The 21,905-nt window shown below is 32.9% G+C and overlaps 1 protein-coding gene across 1 annotated transcript; it reads left to right on the forward strand.

The window, feature by feature from the left end:
- Positions 1 to 1,510: 1,510 nt before the first annotated feature.
- On the forward strand, positions 1,511 to 18,608 carry LOC111043438 (V-type proton ATPase subunit H). The gene is given in 11 exon segments (XM_039440687.1): positions 1,511 to 1,741; positions 6,514 to 6,595; positions 7,153 to 7,342; positions 7,993 to 8,211; positions 10,214 to 10,419; positions 10,511 to 10,515; positions 13,129 to 13,208; positions 13,475 to 13,653; positions 14,860 to 15,087; positions 17,052 to 17,165; positions 17,698 to 18,608. Coding segments are annotated over 11 exon segments (1,530 nt in total). The 5' UTR covers positions 1,511 to 1,596; the 3' UTR covers positions 17,780 to 18,608.
- Positions 18,609 to 21,905: the final 3,297 nt, after the last annotated feature.

Consider the following 21,905-nt stretch of genomic DNA (forward strand, 5'->3'; position numbering starts at 1 on the left):
CGTAGCTGATAGACCACTCTAAAAAGTTTTCTACAGACTCTGATGATGTGAGGTTCTCATGACAATTTGGTATCAATGCTAAAACCAAGCAAGGTGACAGGAGCAGCACTGACAACCGCTGTTCTGGCCAGTGTACACAGCATCTCTTGGGTTTTGCTCTCATTCTACTTGAGCTTATTTGTGCAAAACCAACTCTTTGCCTCTTTAAAAACCTCGTGAGCCTTCTTCAGCTCAGCTTCCTCTGACCCCTTGCCCTGTCTCAAGATGGTGGTATCATCCGCAAAAAGCAGGCTGGAGTTCCGCAGATGCAGGTCATTTATCATGATCAGGATTGACAGTGGTCCAAGCACTGAGCCCTGGGGTACTCCGTGTGTTACTCCTGCTCTATCTGAAGTAGCATCCATGATGGATACGACCTGCTGTCTGTTACCAAGGTCTTATAGTGCCACAGACCGCACTGAATCTCGCCACTTTTTCACCAACATCTTCATCCTTATCGAATGAAATGCGGCATCCCAAGTTGCTGAAGTCTCTCACTTGATCTCACTTGGTCTCGAAATTGGGTTGGACTTTGGCATGAAAATCTCACCTCAAAAATCCAAGATAATGGCATTCAGGGGAAAGTGGCCAGTCAGAACACAAATTTATGTCTATTATATATTAACTGAAACATTTAAAAGATAACTGTTCGAATTAGCTGTTGTTATTTCATCAACTTAGGAATAATATATATATATATATATATATATATATATATATATATATATATATATGAAGGCCTATTTATAAATTTTTATTAGCCTAGTCCAGATGACTAAATCAACTTTGATAACCCCTATAAAATGTATGATTATTAAATTAAAATGATCTGATCTAGTTATTGATATTTAATCAGGACTACTATAAAATTCATATTATAGACCTATTTTTTTAAAGAATTTTAAACAAATTACTATTAGAATTTTTTAGAATAGGTATAGTACCTACCTTAGATGATTTTATTTTCTATCATATCAAAAGTTTCCAGATCAAATAACAGTTTCATATTATATCTCTTGGGTCCGATTCTACAGAACCATGTTAAATTTTAACGGCAATTGAATGTCACAAGAACCTATCAGAAAAGACTTATTTTCAATAAAACATTTTTCTAACATGCCTTTTTTGAAGGAAAGTCCTTCTTTGTTCTACTCAAAAAAGGCTTCTCTGTTGGTTATCGTGTTATTTAATTACGATTAAAACTTGATAGGCTTTCGTGCAACCGCGCCATGATGTTCAAATTCAAAGTACCGTGATTGATTGTATTTTTTCTATTACTTTTTCTCCAACCTTATTCCTACTTTTCTAAAAACCATTATTATCAATTACACAATCATAACCAATTATTGAAAGCTTATAATCCCGAACTAGCCTAATAGTAGACTTCTATTCTGCAAGAAATAATATTAATCTATCCTATTCTGACTATTTTCATTTTCTGTTGAATCACTTTTTTTTCTTTTTTAGAAACTCTATTCTGTTGTTGAAAGATCCTTTCGTTGGAACAAAATAATCAGAATCTTTCATTATTCAAGACCATTACTCTCAATCCATTAAATGTCTAGGAATATGTCTTCACGTAAAGACGAGAACCATAGTAACAATGCTTCGGATTGCGTCAGAAAGACAGCGGTTCAAAGTATTAGTCTTTATGACAATCGACCAGACCTCGGTGAGCCTGCAGCAATGACCATCTGTCCGGGTACTATCCCAAATAGTCATAACTTTCAATTATATTTTAGTTCCATTAATACAGTATTTCAACCTATTTCGTTCAAGCTTCTATTTTATTTTTATAATGCTCAACGTCATCTAATGCTTGTCAAAAACATTCTACTATCATCACTTTAGTTATTGTTCTAGATTGTTTTAAGTATGTTGCTACCGATTCAACATACAGTAGTACATTTATCTGTTTGCTCAATCTCAATAGTCAATGTTTTGATTACAATGAACTCTAAGAAGAATGTTTTGAACGTATTCTAATCATTTCCCATGAACTTGATGCTTTTTAACCTTAGCTTTGTAATGCCAATTATCATAGAATGTAATCAATTTGGAAAAAATCTTGCTTTGAATCCGATTTGAACTGTTTTATTGTTGAAAATGAGTTAGACAATTATTTTAATTTGAATAATAATTGTAATATAAGTTAAAATACAGGATAAGTCAAGGAATGGGAAAGGAGTTAGGCAAAAAATACCTAGTCATTTTCAACTTTTATTTTTTCAATGTGTTCATTTTGCATCGCCATCACAGAGAACAAAATTAAATGCAAATGGTGGCGGCCATTTTTTCCACACATTGCTAACAAATTTGTCGGAAGTTGATCAATCTCATCAGTGGAACCACTAAAATCTCTTCTATTTTTTGACTCATGACTTCAAGAGTATTGTAATTGGTTGTTATAATACCGTAAGAAATCTCCGTAGATCACAAAGTTGTGCAAAGTGGCACCGTGACTTTTATCACATTTCATCACCAGAGGTGATGCATAAGTTTTTTTGTCTCAAAGTAACCTGAAATTAGTGATATGTCATACATTGCAAGCAGCTATTAAAACATTTAAGGTATACCTTTCCTGGACGTCTGATTTTTATGTTTGGAGATTCTGAGTGAACTAACCGATCAGCGATCATTCAGTGACTATATTTTTTATGAGAACTAATCAACGTACCAATTACACACATGAAAAGAGAGGCCGTAATCGAGTGGATTAGATGCTGGCTTTATAATTCAGAGGCCCGGGTTCAAATCCCGGCCTGGGCAAGATATTTTTCTCGGGCATCTTTCGTATTTCCGATGGACACGTTAAGACGTCGGCCCGGCTGCCTGAAACCAGTCTTTAGATCATGTCAGATCAGGTGCGACCTGAAAACTTTGACACCATACCAGAGCCGGCCAGGTCACTGAATATTATTATTACACGATGAAAAATCGTGTGGTTCCTCATGAAATGCTTCAGAAGAATATGTACGACACATCTATGTCGTTAGCAAGAGAGCTTTCAAAATAGGAATGGCCGCCATTAATTTTTATCTAGAATTAAATGAATATTTCATTTTTCTGTAATGGATCATCCTAACTACACTTTGTAAAGACAAAAATTGAGCTTGATTGAGAATTAAGGTTGTCATTATCCCCCCGTCCTAATTGTGTACATTGTAATGATGTATCACAAATTTATGTGGGTGGTAAATCTCATAATGTTTTCAATATTATTCTATTGATCCTGCAATCTACAACATTATATTACAATACTCACTGGCAACAACTGTAGGTAAAATTGACAAATACCAGTTACCAGTATACCAGTTAGATGCCAGTTACTAGTATATTATAGGCTACCAGTTTTGAGATGTTAGTTGAAATTTCTGAATTATATCTTACTAAGCAAAGAACTATTTCATTTTATATTCTTGATATGAGGCATCAATTATTACACTTATTAGTACAATTAGTATTACACTATTGCATTGTATATATTAGAACTACATTATTAAGAAATTAACTTTTCAGCCACTTTTTGTTCTGATATCAAAAGGTTGATTGATGAGGAGGTTAGATCAAGAACTTCAAGTTTAACAAAATTCAAGCTCTTCAAATTCAAAAAACCGTTCAAGCAATATCTATATTAAATAATTATACTATATTATTCAATCAGTCGCCATTAGGATCAAGGGATCAAAGTCTGTAATAACTTATCCATAATACATTTTATTTGTTCGTAGATAAAGTGAAATAATGATAAATATTTACAGAATAAATGATAATCGGAATTTGTAGATGGAAAAACTGATGAGTGAAAGAGTATAATCAAATTAATAATGTGAAGAATAATCTTGCTTCAGTTCACTTAGGGGCGTGTCATAAATTAGATACAATAATTTATTTGATTCTTTGAATAATTCATTAATGATGGTGTAGTATAATTTAATATGCAATAATGCAATTATAGCTGACATTCAATAAACATGAAGAATTTTAAACATCTATCCAAGAAAATGTAATGAACTCATTTACCTTTCATAGAATCCATCTTACGAACTATTGCTGCCCTAATAACTAAAATTTGATGAAAAGTTGTTCAGGTTTGAAGTTGACAGAAGTCCAATTTTTCGTTACGCGAAAAGAGGTGGAAGACAACACTTTTAATTAAATACAAGCCGAACGTCAAATGACAGCTCCTCTCCACTGTGTGGCGTATTAATGCAAGTCCCCGAATATAATAGATAAAGCCTAATTTTAGCTAAAGAAAGTGAAGTGGTGGATTCATCTATTTTTAGGTAGCTTCTATTGTTTTTGTCAGTACGTTGGGTAGCAGCTTCGGTAGAGGAGCGCCTGTCAAGTAAACACAATGCTTCTCAGGCCACATCAGCCAACCTACATCACTTGTATGTAAAACAATAACTGTTCCGCCAAAACATATATAAACTCAACTCAACCTATAATTATAAATAATTCTTATAATAATTTGTTCGAGCACCAGCGTTGTTTTACTTAGTTCAAAAAGTCCAATATCATTAGCTGAGTAAATTAGTCAGTTGAATAACTTGATTTTTTATATAACATGTTACATTTATATATTACATTTTATATAGTATGTTCTCAACATTTGAAAAGCAATATTGATGTTTTTCACATTTCAGGTTAAAATTTTTTCTTTACTATATTCATTTTTACTAAGTCATTATCTTTGAAACCTTTTGAGGTGCAACTACGTTGAAATCGTGAAAATTTGTTGATCAGGCTACTTTTATTGTGTAGTTTTCCTGCTATTCTATTGAATTAGATTGCTTCATTCAAAAGATGCTGTAAATATTTGTTGTTCATTGTTTTTTACTCATGAACTGTTGTGTTGATATTAGCTTTAAAGTCAATAATATTCTAACTGATCTACTTTTATTATTTATGAATGACATATATATTTCATGCAGTGTTTCTAATTTACACATTTTCCGTCTCATAATAGATGCAGTCCAACTCAAATTTAAATTCCCTTCTCAATCCAATTTTCCTTGCCAGCTCTAGTGAAACTAAACGTTGTTCATAGCAATAGCGTGTTTCAATTTTCAAAGACAAGGGTACGACTTCATTTTTTGTGTGAAATGAGGCGATGTGAGAATCAAATAAAAATCATTGAATAAAAAACTCAACATTTGATAGCATGGTGGATTTTCATCATACCAGTTATTATGTCATAATTCGTTGTTTAAAATTCAAAATTATTAACTTGTCTATTTTAAAATTTAGTTTTAAATTCCTTAATGTTGAGAATGAATTCGGTGTTCTATTGTAATAGGTCTACTCATTATGAATTTCAAAAAGAGCATTAGAAAAATTGAATTGTAAGAAATCTCTTGTTCCAATTTATTCCAAATACAATTTTAGTATAGCAGCAAAATACATAAATTCTTAAGTGATCTCTAGATATAAGCTGTTTGAGGTATACGTCAATGATGCTAAGAAATAATTTTAGTATTTTTTGTGTAGTTGAGAAGTTGATATTGTGGTAATTATTCATATTAAATAAAAATTCTAAGAAATTGATGTTACCGTATTGAACTTAAATTTAAAAAAAATCACAAAGATGTGATTATCATCAACACATAGTAGCACTTGAATACACATAATTTTACAATAAATAATATGAGTTCATTCGATTTCTATGAATCACTTGAATAAATAAAACCTAACCTAACTTAACTTGACTAATCAAATGACTGATCGATTATATGCATTAAATAAAATTATTTATTAATTATGTTTACTAAAATTATTAAATAAAAAGACTGAGAAATTGTCAAAAACGACAGATTTTATTGATAGTTAGAAAGACCGGTTTCGGTTGTTACACCGTTGTCAATCTCTGATAAACTGAAACTAAATACAAGAGCAGCAGAATTTATACTAGTAGGCGAGTACTGCTATTGGTCAAGGGCATGAATACCTGCCATTGGCCCAGCTAGACAATCTCCTCCCACTTAACCGTATAACAGAAACTGGAATATGTGACGTTTCTGTTATACGGTCAAGTGGGAGGAGACTGTCTAGCTGGGTCAATGGCAGGCGTTCATGCCCTTGACATTAAAAATAGTTTCAGTTTATCAGAGATTGACAACGGTGTAACAACCGAAACCGGTCTTTCTAACTATCAATAAAATCTGTCGTTTTTGACAATTTCTCAGTCTTTTTATTTAATAATTTTAGTAAACATAATTAATAAATAATTTTATTTAATGCATATAATCGATCAGTCATTTGATTAAGCAAGTTAAGTTAGGTTAGGTTTTATTTATTCAAGTGATTCATAGAAATCGAATGAACTCATATTATTTATTGTAAAATTATGTGTATTCACGTGCTACTATGTGTTGATGATAATCACATCTTTGTGATTTTTTTAAATTAAGGTTAAATACGGTAACATTATTTGAAATTTATTCTCTTTACATAAAACTATATTTTTTACAGATATGCTTGCTGCAACTAGTAAGTTGCAACAGCAGGCAACTGAAGTTAGAACCCACAGGATCAACTGGCAATCCTATCACCAGTGAGTACAATTTTGCATTGCTAGCTTTATTCATCGGATCACTTGCTTTCATTACATGTAGAGTTTGTGGATTACACTTTATCTTCGATGAAAATCATGTAAACGGTACTCTACATAATCATCGGAACATTCAAGCTCTACACCTCATTGACATCTCTAATACAGTGAGGAAACTGAAAAGGAAGAAGCCCACAGATCTCGTTTAAATGTATCAGAGTGATACTAATAATAGTAACAGTGCATGGGTATATGATACACTGCGCATCGCTCAATTAGACTGTGAAGGAATGATATACCCCTTGAGTGTCAAACTTCAACCTATTAATTTAAGCTAGAATTGAACTGTTCATCAACCAAAGTGTTACATTGCAGTCAAATTACAAGGAACTATTTTTTTTCAATGAATTGCTAGTGATATGTAACTGTATTCCTAAATGAATTTGCAGGTAGATCCTAACCAATGTCAATGATAAATAATATATTGCTCATTTAGCATCTAAAGTACAGTAGTTCAAGTACTATTCATGACATTGATAATATCTGATAATTGTTTGCAGATCGCAGATGATAACAGCCGAGGACTTTGCTTTCATTTCGGCGTTTGACAATGCTGATTCTGCCAAAAGGGAAGAACTTCTTGCTGAACAGAGAATGCAGTGCGCCAAGACTTTTCTCAATCTCTTGGAACACGTTTCCAAGGACCAGACTGTGCAATATGTTCTTGTACTTATTGATGATATGCTTCAAGTAAGTTCATTTCATTTTCTCCTCTTTATAAATATGGTGATACAAGAAAACATTTTAATTGAAAATAATATATATATATATTTCATTCAGTGTTTTAAATTTACACATTTTCCGCCTCAAAATACGAGATCCAGTCCATCTCAAATTCAAATTCCCTTCTCAATTTAATATTCCTTGCCAGCTCTAGTGAAACTAAACGGTGTTCATAACAATAGCGTGTTTTATGTTTTAACGACAAGGGTTCGACTCGATTTTTTGTGTAAAATAAGGCGATGCGGGAATCAAATAAAACCCATTGAATAAAAAAACCCATAATTTGATATCATGGTGGATTTTCATCATATCAGTTATGACATTGTTCGGTGTTTGAAATTGAAAAACTTTTTCTGACAAGTGAAAGAACCTCTTGCTATTTTGATCTTTCTATTAGCAAATTGAGTTATTTATGGATGACTAATAAAACATGTCAGTTATCGTAAATTTGTTATATCAAATGAAAATAATAGTAACTTCTTCAGCCAAAATTTCTCCACCTTCAATATTTCATTTTCAAGTTTACAGTTAACAATAAAGTAAAAACTGAAAAAACATAATAGGCTAACCAGTCAGAATGTTAAATTTTGTTTATTAACTTTTATTCTATTTTGCAGGAAGATCGATCCAGAGTGGATATTTTCCGCGACTATTCGCTGAAGAAGAAAGAGCCAATCTGTGGCATGTTCATCAATCTGCTGAACTGCTCCGACCCCTTCATATCCAACATGTCGGCCAGAATTATGGCGAAAATCGCCTGTTGGGGCTCCCATCGTATGGAGGACAACGACCTCGTCTTCTACCTGGGTTGGTTGAAGGAGGAATTGAAAAACCCTGTGAGTATTAAGAGGAGTATTGTGAGGTTTAAGAGGATAGTACACATTTTCTTGTGGTATAAATTTTACAAATCCATATATCCCTTTTGTAGAAGGTCGGTGGATGAAATGAAATAAATGAAAGTATTTCAAATGCTCTTTAGGAGAAACTTCTATTGAATATCTTTTATGTTTATCTGACAAGTGAAATAACTTCTTATTTTGTTTTTTTTTCTATTAGCAGATTGAACCATGAAAAAATGAAACCATGTTGTTTCCCTTATATTATCACGAACATAATATATCATCCGAATCTTTCGGAGTGTTTGTTACGTAATACAAGAAAATTATTCTACTCTCTTGGTTTTCATCTGAAAATAGTCCTGACTTGATGAAATAAAAAACAATAATTCATCTTCTACATACAATATTTTCAATGTTTTTTTGTTGAAAAATTTCAACCTCCTTCAACCTCAAAATTATTCTCCCAATTACTTTTTCTAAATTGAAATCTGTGAAACGCTAGTTTGCTTCCAAATTATGCCTATTGGTATACACTAAAATGGACAAGTAAATAATGGCGGTCGGACAAACTTATATTCTTCTGACCAAACACTACCATAAGATATCAAAGAAATTGAAAATATTCAGTGTATAATCTGAGGAAATTGAGACTTATAAGATTGATTTGTGTTGTGTATCTGCCATATTCTAAATCTTCTTCTTCTTCTTCTTCTTCTTCTTCTTCTTCTTCTTCTTCTTCTTCTTCTCTTCTTCTTCTTCTTCTTCTTCTTCTTCTTCTTCTTCTTCTTCTTCTTCTTCTGGCTTTACAGCTCGATGTGAGCTTTAGCCTCTCGCACAAGAGCCCTCCACACATCACGGTCTCATGCCTTTCGTCTTCATGCTCTTATCTCCATCTTTCGGATATCACCCTCCACTTCATCACTCCATCGGTTGCGTGGTCCCCCCTGTCGTCTTCTGCCCTCCATCCTGGCCTTATAAATTGCTCTTGGCATTCTCTCAACATGACCAGCCCAGCGCAATCTTTGTGATTTAATGAAACGAACTACATCCTCACCCCCAAGAATTTCATTTATTTCATTGTTCGATCTTCTCCTCTACACTCCATTGTCGTTGACACCCTCATATATTCGCCTGGTAATTTTTCTTTCAAAAATTCTTAGTTTAGAGGCATCAAGAGCGGTGACATTCCATGTCTCTGAGCCATAAGTGATTATTGGTCGGATCAGCGTTTTGTAAATTTTCAGTTTGGTTGCCCTAGATAGAGACCGAGAGGTGATCAATTTAATATTGGCATAATAGGCACGATTGCCAGCTATTACTCTGCTTTATTTCATCACTCAATCTGTTAGCAGCCATATTCTAAATAATAAATCATAATTTGGTTTTCTTAATAGTACAGAATAAATCTTCCAAAGAATGATTCAGGATTAGAAAACGTTTTGATGTTGTGCGTGAATGGTGTCGGAAATTAAATACGCCAGTTTAAATTACTTGCGGAATCGCTATGATCAACGCCAACTCGGCCTCACAGTGCTGGTGCAACCAAATTGTTTCTTCAGCGAATCAAACGATCACCCGCTATACAATCCTCATTTTGTTTTCCAGTAACTTATACAGTTTCCCCAAACTTAAGACAAGATTTGGAGGGCAGTTTCTCAAAACTATCGTGGAGCTCCAAAACAACGCCATAGCCAACTTCAACTTATTTGGAGGCATGTTTTATGAACCGGATTTCAGTTGGCTGGCCCACTGGTATGATGAATCGTCAAGGAGATTATGTTGAAAAATACTCCTATGTGTAAGAAACCTTCAGTGATGAAATTATTCTTCTATTTACATTCGTCATATTTATCTATTACCAATCGGAGGTTGAAAAACAATGATAACAATTACCTAGAATAAATGAATCAGAAGACTCAATATGCTTTTTATTAAGGATAAATAAACGATTTTTGATTTGAAGCTATAGAAACTCTGAAGGCTTTTTGTGATTTTACAGAACAACGAATACATGCAGTCTGTAGCTCGCTGTCTTCAAATGATGTTGCGCATTGACGACTATCGCAGCGCTTTCATTTCAGTGGATGGCATCTCCACACTTCTCAGTGTCCTCTCGGGCAGACTCAATTTCCAGGTTCAATACCAACTCATTTTCTGTCTTTGGGTGCTTACGTTCAATCCAAAATTGGCTGAGCGCATGAACAAGTGAGTATAAACTGCTGTTGATTGGTACATGATAATTCTACAATTTTTAGGTAGGGATGCGGTATAATTAATGAAGTGATTCCAATAAAAGACTTTGTAACTGAGGCAGAAATATAATTTTGTTCTATTCTTATATTCTGAACAGTAAGAGAAGTAATTCCATTGATGCCATTAAAACACCAGAAAATGACAAGAATAGCATTAAGGCCACTCTCTAATGTATTTTCTTTTCTGATCCCAGTGGATGTGTCTAGTAGTCCTCAAACTGTTCGTTGAAATTTTTGAAGTACCTAGCTCTATTTATAATATTGGTAGTGACTACTCATCCGTCAAGATCGTCTATCTATCTGCCATATACCAAGGTCTATAAAAAGAGGTATCGACACAAATGCTAATTTTCGAGAAGACTCCATATAGCCGGTCCTTATGTCACATCGGGCGGAAAATTTGAAAATCTTATTTTATCAACCTTATCTCTGCGGAGCCTGAATAATCTAATTCCGTCGGAAGACTTGTTTTTATTTTGAGATGAGTAATATGCCTTATTGAGACTTAATTATGCATTGTATCATGGGATCGTGTCTTGACCTCTCTCTATAGACTTTAACTGGTACTGAGACAAAAAATATAATCACTATAGTCTTTATTTATAGTCACTGTTTATCCAACTGGTAACCTTCAGCACTTCGGAGAGCGTTTCGTCAACTGCAATGACCAAATTCCTAATTCGAAATTCCTAAATGATTGAATATTGAAACCTTAATCCCAACCCCCCGACCTTTCCCTAACCCCAACTCTAACCTCAATGACGAGCGCCAACATCGATGTACGTCTTGACGGCCATCACTTTAATATCATCCCACTTGAATTTCCGTGCATATTTTTCAATATCCAAAGCTTGGATATTGGAAAACTACTATAATAATTTATTTCGAATGCTCTCATCAGTTGAACTGCTCTCAGTCAAGCGTAACATATTTTGTTGGTATTGATTCATATAAAATTTAAATATTTTCTGTTTGGATGCCATAAAAATAATAGTATCAATAATAATTGATCAATGTCTATTTATTAATATTAGTGTTTATTCTCGTTGTCTGTGTAGTGTGATAATGAATTATTTTTATTACACTCCAGACTTCCTTCACAAACTTGAATTGAAGAATTTACTCTTCAATAATATGTAGCCTACTAATTTATTGAATTTTAGAGTTATTGTTTTTTAAACAAAACAATAACTCATTTTCTTGACTTACACAGTTGTCATTTAAATCCATTATGATGGATGATTCGTCCACCTTCCATATTGTTGTGTTAAATTATTCGTTCTTGGAAAAACCTTGAATGATTTCTTGGATCCTATAAATTATATTTCCATCTATTAACATAATTTCACTTGCCAAGTTTTAGAGGCTCTTTCACATGATTGTAGAAATCAGCCTTCCAGACGGCCGGTTGTCAGTCGGGTCAGACTAAAGATCGATCTCGAAGCCGAAAATATTATTTTCCTACAGATACCTTGAAAAGTGACCATTTCTGCACTGATTGCAGGCTGCAAAGAATCACTTTTCCGCACTAGTGCGCAAAGTGAGTACTTTGCGTACTCCAGATTTGCAGCATGGCAACGCAAAATAGTTAGTAGGTTATATGGAGCACCAGTGCAGGAAAATCAAAATTAAGTTGGTAATACTCATAGTGAGGCCCACGTTATAATAATATCAAGGACATCGTGGACAGCGACAGCACAGTGCCACATTCAGCACACAGCCGCCCCGCCATTCAAACACTACTACATTATTCAATTTTATTTATTAATAATAAAATTACACAGAAAAACATTTGATGGATTTCAGGCAATTTTATCCATAATTAACCACTTTTCATATTCAATGGTAACTGTAGGAAAAAATTAATGTGAAATACGTGCACAAAGTTCTTCTGCTGCACTCAACAAACCATTCCGCCCGAGCCGTTAACGTTTCTTTCGGTGCAGCAAACTGTCACTTTGCGCACTAGTTGCAAAAATAACTAATTTGTTAGTGTGGGATTTCTCTGTGCTTATCTCACAGTTTGGTTTAGACGTAGAGCGATGTCTACGTATGGAGGTGCCTTGAGACTTGCTCATAATTCTCCATGAAGTTCTCATCCATCTTAGCCTAACTTTATGTAGGCTCAAATTATGTTGATAAAATTGAAAAACTATAATATAAAAGCTAATGTGACAGTTACCTGTAATCTGTATGTTTTCATTCTTTCTCATGCCTATTTCCTTTGTGATTTGCTCTCAAAGTGAGTATTATCATGCGCAGCGTTCTCCAATATATTGGAATGAATCTGTAGCTAGGACTTTTCTGTAGTAATTAGGCTACCTTATTCTCATTCTAAGGAGGAAATTATTCAACATCTATCCCAGAAATTTTCCATTCAGCAATATCTTCTTTTTATTCAGAGTAGCTTTGTATAGAGGTTTGTTTTTGATCTCAGAACCCGGTTATTACTGGTTTGCTAATTATACTTATTTATGGTAATTAATTACCAATACTTTTATGGAATGGTTCATTGTTATAGTATTTCCATTTTGTTTCCCTATTTTATTTTTAGTTGTAGTGCAACCTGTATTAGTCTTATTGTGTGAAAACAGATATTTCAACTCTCCTGCAGTAGAAACTTGATATTGATTTCAAATTTCAGAGTATTGTACTGATTCAGTCTTATTATAAATTCTGTCTGACATTCTCAGTGATTCTGTCAAGGAAAAAGTAACACGTATCATCCTAGCAGTTTTCAGGGTCAGTATTCTCAAAATTAATATTGAAAACATAATTTTTTACATGTGAATTGTCAAATCCTGCTCCAAAATATTGATTGTTTTATAATACTTAGCACAAGTTAATTACTGTGTGTTACACCCATAGAATGATGTGCTGACATCATTTGCAGTTTCCACATAATACTATACTTAATAGCATTGGTCTCGTTGTTTCCATTTCAAAAACTTTTCTTAGATGAGTGGCTGGTTTTGTTGAAATGTTAGTATGCTCAAATATTTTTGCAGAACCTTATTGAGAAGCCAGAAGACCCTTCTATGGCGAAAGAGCATTGCATCGCGATGGTGCAGAGCAAGGTTCTGAAACAGTTGAGCATATTGGAGCAACGCAAGTTCGATGATGAAGATATTGTTGAAGACGTCGAATTTCTCAATGAAAAACTACAAGCATCGGTACAGGATCTGAGGTACGTTAGCTTATTGTAGGGAAAAATCATCATTAAATCAACAATAGTATAAAAATTAATATATTAATTTCATTGAATTATGATACAAATTTCAAGAAATCAGAAATTTTACGAATTATTTGAACACTTATTTAAATTTGGAATACCGCTACTACTTACTTGATACTAGTAGTTCTGTGAACAGTAGAACTCGCTCAGTTATAAACCACAGCCTTCTCTAATACTGTCCATCGGAGTAAATTCTGTCCTGTCCTGTCCTATCCTGTCGTGTCGGCGAGATATCGGTGTGAAAACAGCTAATGGCTGATTTGGGTTGGTGTAACGACAATGCTAATCATCTGCTGTAAACAACTACTATCATTCAGTTAATTTCCTACAAGACATACTGGCAACTGGTCAGCCTGAGTTGAAAGCAGAGGAAGTTCAAGAGAAAATACTATGTTAATTTGAATTGCATGCAATTAATAATCCACTCCACAGCTGATTAATCATTAATAATAAATTCTATATTCTGATTTTCACGGTAATATTGGCGTATGGAAGAAACTCCTTTTCCATTCATATTATCCTTAAAATGCTAAATTTCAAAACACCTTAATTCAAAAAGGAACATAGCTGACAAATTTTATGAAAATCTTTTGTCACGTTACGCCGTAAATGCGGAACATATAAACATAAATACATAAAGAGAAATGCGAAATCGTCTACTTGAATCTTAGACCTCACTTCGCTCGGTCAATTATAAGCTTACATCAATATCTCAACAAATTTTCTCATTCAAGTAGTAAATTATAAAAGACAAATTTCTTGTAGTTAAATTGAATGAAATTTCAAATTGATGAACTGGCCTATGAAGAATGATAATATAAATAGTATTTGAATGAAAATTTCAAAATTTGTATTGAAAAAACGTTTTTTTTATGGTAACTTGATTTATAATGTAGTCTCTATTTCTCACGGGGTTACCATAGTTAAGTGGGCCAATTTTTCTGAATTATTATTTTTGCTCCGTACCTGTGTAGGTTTCAATTTTCTCAGTTAAAATCTCAGACATGTATTTCTGGTTATTTTGGGTATTTGTGGTTTTGAAGAAACTTTATTTAATTTGATAATCATAATGGTGATTAATGATTGAAGAAACTCACTTACAGAATGGTTTGGAAGAGTAATTTGCCTGCATAGTAATTTAGTTGGATGCTATTGCAGTTCATTCGATGAGTATGCCACCGAGTTGAAGTCTGGCCGCTTGGAGTGGAGTCCCGTGCACCGCTCTGCCCCGTTCTGGCGAGAGAACGCCAGCCGTCTCAACGAGAAGAACTACGAACTGCTCAAAATTCTCATCCACCTTCTGGAAACTAGCAGTGACCCTCTCGTCCTTAGCGTTGCTTCCTTCGATATTGGCGAATATGTCAGACATTATCCCAGAGGAAAGCAGTCAGTTGAATATTTATTTAAATATTTAATCATTCAGAATAACATTACTTTTAGAAGAGTACCACAGACTTACCCCCAAAACGGTTTCAATTCTAATTTACACCAGTCCAAATTTAGTTAGGTTATGTGTCACTTCCACATTTTTCAATTAAAAAATACTTCTAAAATGAATCAAATTAATTACAAATAATTAAATTTAAACTAGAGAAACTGAATAATTTTGTGACCGAAAAGACAAACACACTATTTAGAACTGAATATTTTTTAAAAATAATATTTCTCGTGGTGTCGTGTGATTTAGGAAAGTTCAAAAACAATACTTTCGTTGGAAAACATTATTTGATAAACCTAACTTATTTTAAGCTATAATAAAGATCACACTGAGCTTTACCATGCGAACTTTCTAGTGCAAATAATTCCTTCAATCTTGAAGAAATTATTCCAGATTCTACTAAAAGTACTCAATTATTGTTCCTTATAATCATAATGATAATAAATTAATTTATTCTTCCAGTTGATACATTACATATAATCAGAAATTATGAGCAGTAGAGCAGATATATCACAACAACAATATTGCAAATTATAAAAATAAAGATAATAAAATAATACAATTACACGTTGTACAAAGAAATCACAATAGCTCATTTACATCAATAGAAGCATAAATAATTTTAAGTGCCCCGAGGACTAAAATTCCTGTTTGGGGCACCATCATATTCTTAATTAAGAAAAAAATAAGCATTGAATTATTTTGCCGAGTCGGAACTTGCATAATATGACTGGGTAAGGAATTTTAGTTTAGATAATACATGTATATTAACATTTTAATCCATTTTCCCTCATTTGAAAAGAATAACAAACAATCGATGCACATTCCAAGCAATTAGCAGACTCATAAATTTCATTTTATAAATTTCCGCCCATAATTATCAACATTATACGAAAACAACTCATGTATCTTGAATTGATAGTTTCATAATTCATTGATATATTAGTATAAAAAGTAATTTATTTTCATAAAATGATTCATAAACTTGAAAACTTGGAAAATTGGTGGCCCATGAATATTTTCAATGAAATAGTTGAAAGATTTGATACATTTATAATAATAGTGCAATAAGAATAAAAGCCAACAATAAACAAGATAGAAATCCCTGGATTAATAACAATCAAGCAACTAGTAGCCTAGATACCAAAAATCGCACATGGTAAAGGCTTAAAAAAGGCAATAATTTAGAACTAAGAAACCAATTCAAGGAAATTAGAAATGACCTTACAAATAAAATTCGTATTGAGAAGATTTATTACCATTGATAAAAACCTCTAAAAGACTCTTTAAGAGTCTTTAAAACCTGGGGAAAAATGTTTAGTTTTTATTATACTGCAAAGATTACATCTTAGTATTGGAATTAATAGAATACAAAAAAAAACAATTTCCACGGTAGAATATTGTTTTGAAAATCGTAGTATTTCCTTTCCTTTATTATATCATAAAAGAATATCAAAAGGACCTTCAGTCAATCATAAATTGTAATTCACAAAATTAAATTTCCATAACGTTAATATAAGATAAGATAGCAAAAATTGTAAAGGTAGCATACTTATGATACTGATAGAGGTCAGCCAAAATGCAGTGTGGGGAATCCAAGGAGCGATAATATAGTAAGATTACCTAGAATGATTAATATATCTTCTAGTGTAGATAATTGCATTTGGCGTGAAACTAAAACTAGAATTCAATATTAATTTTATTGTTCTAGGAATCAAGAAAAATAATGAAATTGAAGCAGGATTTGGTTTATTTTTCTAAAGGTACAGGCTTTCATTGCCAAATAAATCAAATGCTGTGTAAACGTCTCTTACAGAATTATTAATGAGACTTTGCTCTAGAAGAGGAGAGTATTGCTTTCAAAGTAAATTTGAGTTTTTTTAGTTTAAAATCTATTTTGTATGTTGAACAGTGTAATAGAGCAGCTTGGAGGAAAGCAACTCGTGATGCAGCTTCTCTCCCACGATGATCCCAATGTACGTTATGAAGCTCTTCTAGCTGTTCAGAAACTCATGGTACATAACTGGTAAGTAATCAATGTTTCTTCATTTTGTCAAATTGTACAATGTCTTTGCTTTTGGTACCTACTGCCGTTAATTTTCTTATGAAGCATTCTTCATCCACGAAATAACTTGCTTTGGTTGACATAAAAACATGTATTGAACAATTTATCCACTATCAGCGAATCTTTTCATTTGAATGAGACTTTCTTCCATACCTACTTGGCATTACCTATATGATTATACATTCTAATTCATGTAGATCAAGTTGATTGAAGTATAGAAGACATACTGTTCTATAATTTTCTTCTTGGAAATTTGAATGAGCCGGCAAATAAGTAACTACATTGCGTACATTATTGTATAAGTTCAATACAAAATAAATGACAGAAATCTTTGAAATAAACATCAATATTGTGTAGGAAATCGATTCTAAAACATAATTAAACAGCTGAATTTACACCTCTCCCACGACATATTTTTGTAACACTACTATTTATCATTGTTATATTACTTGATGAATGCACGTCTAATTGTTTCAATGTTTGAACTTTGCAGGGAGTATCTGGGACGACAGCTGGAGAAGGAGCAGAGCACTGCCACTACCAAAAGCGGCACTGTACTCAACACTAAAGCCTAATAACTATTATGAGAATCGGTTCATGACCAGTGTTCAGTAATATTCTATGTATTTCAAGAAACAGTATATCTGTCCAATGGATATGTACATTATAATGTAAACAACATTCCTTTGTAGTTAGTCTTAGAAGTATGATGCAGTATATCACGTCTATGAGTTTCATTATTTGAATTTGTGGATAGTATGAGAAAAGGGGTAGCTAATAAATTTTAATTACTTTTAATTTTAATGCAGTGTTTCGTTCAAAATGTAAGAGAAGGTTGTTTCAAAAACCTTGATAATAATAATAAATCTTTCATCACTCATGTAAAACCATCTATAAAATTATGACATACTGTGAGGAGAGGGGGTGTATTGAGTTATTTACCTTCTCAGGATATTATAAGAAATTTCAACAACTTGAATCCCGGTATAAAAAGATGCATATAGAACTCATTTTTCCAAAATTGTGACATTATTTAGTGCAGCAAATATTTATTGGAAAATTTCTAATTCGACTTCATTTTAATAAGTTTTCAATTTCATGTGAAAAATTTTGACGCAAACTTTGGGAAATAAATATGTAAATACTCTATAATTATAATAAATCATTCATTTGAATTTGTGTGTTATTGCATGAAACATGAAATTTAATGTAAATAAGAATTCATCACATTTCAAAAACTGAAAATCACGAACAATCTTGTACGATAGTTATATCCTGGCGTGGAAAGTAGATTTTGAAGTTTTCTTCTTGAAAATCTTGCTAATATTGTAATTTGTTGAATATTTTAGATGTTTATTCCATTCTTGTTGAATAAATTAGACGGTTATATGAATTTGATTCCAATTCAATCGTTATTTTATCATTTTCCTCAAAAGAGTTTTGCAGTTCTGTATTGTTGACTTCCGTTCAAAATGATAATGTGATCTTTTAAGGCCCAGTGCACACGGTCTGTCTGTTTCAACTGAAACAAAACCTCAGTCCGCACACAGCCGACAGCTGGACCGTGAGCGCTGGGCCTTGAGTAGAGTTTACATTAGTAAAGTTTCCTTGTATTCAAATTTCTCAACATCAAGAAAACTTGAAGGGTTTACAAGTTTTCTTAACATCAAGAAAACTTGAAGGGTTTACAAGTTTTCTTAACATGAAGAAACTTGAAATGTTTTATATTGATATAGTGGATTCAGGTTTCTGTTGTTTCAGGGTTTCTTGAATTCAATAAAACTTGACTAATGTAAACTCTGGTTGAGTTATTATTCTGCCGAAATTATATTCGGCCAACAATGGGAGGCCAGAGAGTAACTACTGGCGGCCTAGTGTAAGCAAGTAGGGGGAAAGTGAGAGTACTGAAGAAAAGCTGCCCCAAAGCTGGCTCAAGGCTGCCCCAAATCTGATTCTTGGTTCTAACCTTGCCCAATCCAATGTAATCTGAACTAACTTGACCTAGCCAGACCCCTAATCTCACAATAAACCTCAAATGAAGATCCCCATTCCCACTTTTTAGAAAAAACTAGATCCAGCTTTTTTTATTTCTTGAATAACTAAGAAACCATTAATTTTACAAAAAAATTACAAGAATAACTTTTTCCAGTAAATCTAATTACGAATCCATTGACACCCCATTTGTTAAGATTGAACAGAAAATAAGGATCTTATGGGAAAAGTAGATCCAATTTCTTGAATAACTAAGAAACCATTGATTTTACAAAAAATTACAAGGATAACTTTTCCCAGTAAATCTAATTACGAATCCATTTATTAAGATTGAACAGAAAATAAGGATCAGTCCCACTCTTATGGAAAAAGTAGATCTAATTTCTTGAATAACTAAGAAACCATTAATTTTATCAAAAAGCTACAAGAATAATTTTTTTCAGTAAATCCATTTGTCAAGGGATCAGTCACCCTCAACTTTTTCTGAATCTGAGCAACAAGCACACAGAATCTCCAATGATATTTTTATGTTGAGACCTAGCACAGCACCCTTTCTTAAGGAACACCAACCTCAGCACTAAAGCCCCCCCCCCCTGTGGTGGCGGGGGTGACCCTCTTTCTTTAACCAGCTAAGTTTGAACTACTTGAAAACTCACCTCAGGTTTTATTAAACATTTATTATAAAAATAGATCATGAGTGTTGATAAATTTGGTCGATATTTTGTATGATAAAATAGTAATAGTGATATTAATGTTGATATCAAAAATTTGATTCAGAATTTTTTCTATTTTTACAATGCATACCATTAGCTGCAACTTGCATACCAAACATCAATCTCAATAATGAAAAAGAGTGGAAGTATGTATATGACTGATCCAAACTTAATTCAACAATTCTCACTTTCTTCTGGAATCTCTTTTAAAGAATGGTATGAAAAAATGTAATAAATATAGGTGGAAAATCTTAGGTTTAGGTGAGTACACCCAGAAAGAAATTGTAGGTGTAGGTGAGTACACCCAGAAAAAAATGTAGATTTGGTTACCCAGACTAGGAACATTATTCAACTTTAATAAAATAAATTCATTTGAAAAATCTAAGCTCATATAGATGGCGCAAATTTGACACTATATCATCACAGTCAGTATTTGAATATCTTGTGCTTTGAAAGAAGCTGATAAATCGAATAATAATATAAAATGGTATGTTGCTTTAAAATTAAATTGAAGAAAATGGTTGGAGATCATTCTATGGGAGGACAAGCACAATTCTAGGAACTAATGATAATATAAAGGAGTTTAGTAATCAATGCGATGATACTGAAGGTAAAATATTGATTCATTTGTAGAGTGTGGAAGTGGTTGGAAGATTAATACTTTTGATTTGAATATTGTCTAGTTTTTAACCATTTTTTTTGTTATTTTATAGATTTTTTCAAATTTATAATACTCTTTTTACTGTTCCACTCAGTGGTGTATATTGCAACTCATTATCATAGAGGATTAAACAGTAGGCACTGGTTTTTGCTGAGAAATTATTTGTTGTTTCCAATGTCAACTTTATGTCTATTGCTCCAAATTTCAATAGTTCATTTTGCTTACTACAGTCTATAACAACCAATGGTGCATATTCATCAAATGTTTTATACCGTACTCAATTGATAAAATAATAATAATATCGAGTGACCTGGCTGGCTCAGGTCTGGTGTCAGAGTTTTCAGGTCGCAACTGATCAATTTCAGGGCCTCTGACATGACCTAACGACTGCTTTTTAGGCAGCCGGGACCGACGGCTTAACGTGTCCAATTGATGTACTGCTGTTATAAGGATAGTATTCATTTTGGAATCCAGAGAACATGTGATACAATAAATGTTTATTACCAGCAATATTTTCATAGGGGAATGATTGTGCATTTGAATAGAGATTAACATTGTTCAGATTACAGAAATCGAAATGTGACCTGTTAGCAGTTATAACATTTTTCCTATTCTTTTGAGATCCAAGAATAATGAATCTAGGTTTCAATATGTTCGAAGTTGTCTTAACTGCCCATTGAAGATTGGTAGTTTCAGGTAATTTGTGGAAATTCATGCAATTCCCATGACCTGAATGGAATATTGGTATATCACTATGTGTTAAACTCAGCAGATCAAGACGAACAGTGTCAGAAGCATGTATGTAGGGTACTTTCCATTGTAGTTTTGTAATATCAATTTTCACCGATTTTGCTGTCTCTGATTCAATACAATTCAAGTCTGATGATGATCTTAATAGAACAATTTCCTGACGAACATTTAGGCCTAATAGAACTTTTCTATAGTCTTCCATTACACCTAACCACATATCCAAAGGAATGCAAAAGCAGAATTTATCTAAACTTTTAATAGAACTTTTCTATAGTCTTCCATTACACCTAACCACATATCCAAAGGAATGCAAAAGCAGAATTTATCTAAACTTTTCCATCCAGTCAACTTCCATCCTGCATTCTCCATAATTTTTTCATTGACATAGATAGTTTTTCATGTTTGTTGTCAATCCTACATTACGTGTGCGATCAACCTCAACCCCTCCCAATTCATATCTGAATTCATCAAATATGTATGCAGCTCCATTATTGATAAGCGAATTGTCTTTGGTTTCTATATAATCCTTATCTTTCACTTTGATTTCACCTTCAATTATTATAAGAAAACTTCTACTCGGAAGTG

Source organism: Nilaparvata lugens, chromosome 1, assembly GCF_014356525.2.
Source record: "Nilaparvata lugens isolate BPH chromosome 1, ASM1435652v1, whole genome shotgun sequence".
Taxonomy (NCBI): Eukaryota; Metazoa; Arthropoda; class Insecta; order Hemiptera; family Delphacidae; genus Nilaparvata; species Nilaparvata lugens.